Source organism: Sinocyclocheilus grahami, unplaced genomic scaffold, assembly GCF_001515645.1.
Source record: "Sinocyclocheilus grahami isolate Dianchi unplaced genomic scaffold, SAMN03320097.WGS_v1.1 scaffold190.1, whole genome shotgun sequence".
Lineage (NCBI taxonomy): Eukaryota > Metazoa > Chordata > Actinopteri > Cypriniformes > Cyprinidae > Sinocyclocheilus > Sinocyclocheilus grahami.
In genome coordinates, this window is record NW_015505369.1 from 248,039 (window position 1) to 254,037 (window position 5,999).

At 38.8% G+C, this 5,999-nt stretch overlaps 1 protein-coding gene across 1 annotated transcript in view; it reads left to right on the forward strand.

Moving 5' to 3' along the window:
• Positions 1-5,999, forward strand: part of furina (furin (paired basic amino acid cleaving enzyme) a) — a 53,369-nt gene that overhangs the window by 23,232 nt on the left and 24,138 nt on the right. Inside the window, exon 5 of the mRNA XM_016284899.1 lies at positions 1,395-1,607. Coding sequence (XP_016140385.1) covers positions 1,395-1,607 — 213 coding nt within the window. The remainder of the gene's footprint in view (positions 1-1,394; positions 1,608-5,999) is intronic.

Genomic DNA, 5,999 nt, shown 5'->3' on the forward strand with positions numbered 1-5,999 from the left:
TACGTGTATACATTTATATATTTATATTCTTATATTTTATATTATACATAAATATTTTTAATATATAAACACTACATATTTTTCTTAAATATATACATGCATGTGTTTGTATACATAATAAATATACACAGTACACAAACACATATGTAAACAAAAACTTTTATTTTGAATGCGATTAATCGTTTGGCAGCACTAATAATAATAGGTATTTATTTATGCTTTTGCAGTAACCAGTAATTATAATGTTTTAAGTAGATGTTAGGTGACTTAATACTACTTTTTATGATGTTTTTATGCCATAGCACAGCATAGCATAGCATTGGTGCATAGATCTGTAGCATAGATGCTTTGTGCATAATTGGTTCCAAATATGAGTGATCACATTAAAACTGAATTATGTTGGGTTGTTCTTTTAAAAGAACAGATGGTGAGAGCAGTAAGAATTTCCCTGTCACTGTTCCTATAAATAAGTGACAAGGACCAAAAAATAAAAAATAAACTTGAACTTTTCCATATCCATATTTTCTAGCCATTGTTTCTGGTGTCCAAATCATGAACGTTCACACGTGCCAGCAGTCAGATTTGTTTGGGAAACAAGATCCATGTTGCGTGGAGAAGGCCAATGCAAATGGGGCTCTGGTCTGTGTAAACACCCTCGCTGAATAGATGCCCACAATCAAGCAGGTGTGTGCTGTAACAGAGAGTGAACTCTCAAAGACGCAGCCAAACTTTGCACTGCAGACTTTCTCAGCACGCTATTTTATTTGGTGCATTGTTCTAATTTGTATGGTACAGTAAAGCACCGTATAAAAAAAGCAACGATCAAACGTAACAAGCAAACAGCATCTGACTCAAATTATTTGCACTGTTAGCCTTTCCTTATGGCGACATGATGAAATGAAAGTCACGCGGTTATTCAAACATGCCTCGTTAATGCAATGCGTGTATTTTTCACGAGCTCATTATCGGTTCTGACAGTTTGCCATTGCGTTACTGCGCTTCATCTGAGAAGTAGACCGCAAAAGCCCAGTGCTGTTTGCGTCTTTCATTTGTGCCTGAAAATAAACATGCATGATTAATGACTTGCGAACATTAGCGCCATCCCACAAGGTCCTTTTAAAAGCATCTGGCCCAGCAATCGAAGCCATGATAGTGCTTCAATAGTCCATGACACTTTGAAAATCCTTTCTGGGAGACGATCCTTTCCAAACTCCACTCATCACAAATATTATCCAGTTGTTTTGAGTACTGTCATTGGTCATTCTCCCGTTTCAGACTTTGCAGCACAGCGCTCGCATCTGGCTCTCAACGTCTTAACGGCATTAGATTGGGCTTGCATGAACAGAGATGCCAGCAATTTTGACTGACTGTGTGTTTCTACTCCCAAATTCTAGGGCCGCGGAGGACGGGGCTCCATCTTTGTGTGGGCTTCGGGGAATGGTGGCCGAGAGAAGGACAGCTGCAACTGCGACGGCTACACCAATAGCATCTACACGCTGTCGATCAGCAGCAGCACGCAGAACGGCAACGTGCCCTGGTACAGCGAGGCCTGTTCGTCCACCCTCGCCACAACCTACAGCAGTGGAGGCCTCAATGAGAAACAGATTGTGAGTCTCTTTCTCTCTCTTTCTCCGACTCCAGAAAATCAGCAACAGTTATCCTTTAATTGAAGAAGTGGCGTAGCAAATCTAATCCAAAAATAAAGAATCTGAAACCAGTTGGAGATCAGAAGATTGACTGCCAAGCCAATTTATGAAGAATTGTTGCAGCGGCTTTAAAGGCTTTTTGGCTGTCAGTGAATACTGCGTTCACTAGTGAGGATGACGACAGATGTTTTTGTCTTTATGGCCCTGTTTGAAGCTTCAGAAACACGGATGTTCTTGTGATTGCAAACCATAGCTTCTCACTATCACGCATGGCTTGGTTGTATGTTTTATATTTTATTATTTTGTGTTTGCGAATATTAATGATGTTTGTTAAGGCAAGCATCACTATTTTTATTGCATACACTTGTGCTCAGGGATTTCAACAAACCCCAGCCCCGAGTATTACTATGTGTCCTTACCAGACAAAGCGACAAGCCATAAAAGCTACAGCATCTCTTCTCTGTAAATCAAATTATGCAGCTTGTTGAGGGGAGGTGTGCTATTACTAAGTGATCCGACTTACAATTTTGGCCTGGCTGATGATAAAATGGGGGGAAAAGACATCGAAGGACAGATTTTAAAGTGGTAGGTAACCACCCAGGGGCCAAATTCACAACATTTTCTTAAGAAGTTAAGAAATTTAATAAATAAATTCTTAAAGTTCGTAAGAATGTTCTCAAATATTTTCTTGGTAGACTTTGAGGTGGTTTCTGATTGTCAAGTCAAGAAACCTTTATTTATATAGCGCTTTTAACAATACAGATTGTGTCAAAGCAACTGAACAGCATTAATTAGGAAAATAGTGTCAATAATGCAAAATTACAATAGTAAACACTCATTTTTCAGACAGTTCATCATTGAATTCAGTGATGTCATCATCCAGCTCAGTTCAGTTTAAATAGTATCTTTGGAATCATTTGCAATCAAGTCAACGATATCGCTGGAAATTAAGTGTCCCCAACTAAGCAAGCCAGAGGCGACAGCGGCAAGGAACCAAAACTCCATCGGTGACAGAATGGAGAAAAAACCTTGGGAGAAACCAGGCTCAGTCAGGGGGCCAGTTCTCCTCTGACCAGACAAAACCAGCAGTTCAATTCCAGGCTGCAGCAAAGTCACATTGTGCAGAGGACTCATCTGGTTCCTGTGGTCTGGTGGTTGTATGGTGGTTCTTCTTGCCGAAGACTCGCTCATCAACTCAATGAAAAGCACCTCAAATGGCATCATTTTCTGCTACCTGCTGATTACAGTGATAATCATAATAAGTTCACTCTGTTTCGGTGCGACTGGCTTGGCGGGAGCTCAGCACTCGGGGTCATGTTTCAAAAATAATGAATCTCATTTTTACAGAGTTATTTACTAGAGCTGCAACAATATTGTCGCAATATGTTGCAATACAAAAATGGAACAATGTGTGACAGTATGTAATGTCTAACATAACATAATTCTGTATTTTTATCTTGGAAGAGTTAAAATGGGAATATCTCTTTTCTGCTTAATGAACTCCCTTTTGGTGACTGTTTATCATATGCCTTAAAATACTTACCGTACCATGAAAATATTGTATCATGTGAACAGTATATTGTAAGGAGCTGACTCGTGACATCACCCTATTATTTACAATGATTTTTAATAACATTCTTTTTAGGAATTCTAATTCTTAGGTTTTGTCTTTGGAACAATCTTAAGAAAAAAAAAGATAAAAACATTCTTAAATGTTTTGGGAATACAAAATATTCTTACGTTAGATGTTTTGGGAATACAAAATATTTTTAAGTTAGAAAATAGATGAAAGTAGTAGTTAGGAAGAATTTTATTCTGAACATTCTATTCAAAACATATCATTTTGTGAATCTGGCCCAAGACCACTCAAGCAACTGGATATTAGTGCTCTAAGAACCACTCAGATCATCTTAGCAAGCACATAGCAACGCCCTGGCAACACCCTGGCATTGTGATGCTGATATTTGCAAGATCAACTACCTTTTCTAGTTCTTTACTCAAGTTTCAAAGCACAAATATCCCTATGATTCAAAACAGCAACTCCTCACTGTCATAGCATGACATTTTCTTTGCTCTCGTTCGGTTTTGTTTCTTTACCCGGCTCTATGCCGACCGAGGCGCACACCCAAGCATTGTTCTCATAACCGACTATGCCTGACGGACTCATCTATTGTCCCCCATTCAAGACAGACACTAGCGTTCACAATGGAGGTGTGCTTTTAAAGGCCTGATACCTGCTGTTTCTTGTGCTGCAGAGACTCTGTCAGGCAATTTTCCTCTCCTGGGGTCTCCCAAGATCCATTTTTAAGTGTGCAATTGTTGAATTCTCCTGTCATCGCTCCTGTCATTCAGCCTCTGTGCCATTTTTAGCAATTAGTCTCACACAAGGAGGTCTGTCGCAGTCACTGCACATCCTGCAGTGCCTGGCTTTTTTAAGTGTCACCCATCAACCCTTTAATGTTTGCATTTGTCTTGAAATGTGCCGGCTCTGTCTGTGTGACCCTAAGGGCTTAAAGGTGCTGCGCAATGTCGAAAATGTCAAACACCTGGGTCACTTAACGGGCAGAAACTGAATGACTTTCCTGAAGAATATGTGAAGAGGTGTTTGCCCATGCAGATGCTGATGCAAGACTTGTTGCCAAGGCATTGATATGCAGTTGCTAGGAAGTTCTGGGTGGTTGCCTACTGGCCCAAGTGGAAAGAGCTCAATTGCTAAGTCTACGAAATCCTTGTCCCCAGACAATTTTTTTTCCTCCTCTCAAAAACCATTGAGAGGATCAGTTTGATCAGTCATATCAGTTTGAAAAGAAATAGCACGCCGCTCCTCAACAACTCTCTTGATTTAAGGTATCAGTTAAAGCTGTAGCACAAATGGTGAGTGAGGTACTAGTTGCACATCAAAATTTAATGTAACGTACAATTTAGTGTAAGGCTCTTGTTTGAATTATTGATTGTGAGTATCAACAAATAATAATAGCAATGCTAGACACGATTAGTGAGATTATTGAAAGGGTCATGAATTGAAAAATCACAATTTCCCTTATCGTTTGACACACACACTACGGATCAAATAATAACATTTAATTATTTGACTGGTAGTTAATTATATTATATATTAAATAAATATCTTCTGTTCAGCCAGGCTGCATTTTTTTATACAAAATATTTAGAAATATGTAAAAAATATATATAACTGTTAATACATTCCAAAATAGTATTTGGCATCTTCAGTGTCACATGATCCTTCAGAAATCATTGTAATATGCTAATTTGATGTTTGAGAAATATTTATTCTTATCAATGTTGAAAACAGTTTGTGCTGCTTAATATTTTTGTGGAGACTGTTTCAAAGTAAACTGCTAAAAAGAGAGTACTTTATAATGTTACATAAGTCAAATAAATAGTTTTTTAACTTCTTTTTTTAACTTTTTTAACTGATCTTGATAAATGCATTATGGTTTTCACAAACAATAAGCAGAATTATGAATATTTATGATCAGGTGTCACCACTGCCCTGTGCTAATTCAAACAAACATTCAAATTGAACTTTTCTTCATTCAGGCTTGATTGTTTGAAGTGGTGTCCTGCAGAGTTTAGCTCCAACCCCAATCACACCTGAACAAGCTAATCGAGGTCTTATAGCGTACTATAAGCAGAGATTGTTTTACTATAGGGAGTTGAGAGGGTCTGCATTACTTACTATTGGAGAAAGCGTAACTTGGATCACGTGTGCCTTAATAACCAATCACATTACAGCCTTGACGTCATTGAATTTCAGTCAGAGTTATTGCATAGTGAAGCCTCTCCTTCATTGACATCCATTAAAAAAATTACGGCGTCTGGTCTCATTTCCCACATACTGCCGAAGCGTTAGCATTAGCCGTTACGCTTTTTTGGCTAAAGGTTGCAGGCTTGCCTTCTAGTGGCTTTGCTATTATAGGGTGACCATATGTGCCATTTTCCCAGGACGCGTCCTGGCCAGGATTTCTATATTGCCTAAAATATCTAGGTTTTGGCTTTGTTTGCGTGTGCAGACCGATCGGTGTATGACATCAAAATACCATACAGATGGTTCCTTATGCTTTCAAAATGCTCTCGAGGTACTTTGATGTCAAACACTGATCGATTTGAGCCGCGCTGCTTTTAAGTCGAACACACATCCTATGTACGCGTAATTGCATCACTTTGACCGTAAATCCCACCTTCTCACACACATCATGATTGGTCCATTATGTACAATGCCTGCATGTTATTGGTCAAACTACTTTTCTATCATTACCTTCAGCAAGCATGAAAACAGGAAAACAAAGCCAAAACAAATCCTGGCAAGGACGCGTCCTGGGAAAATGGCAC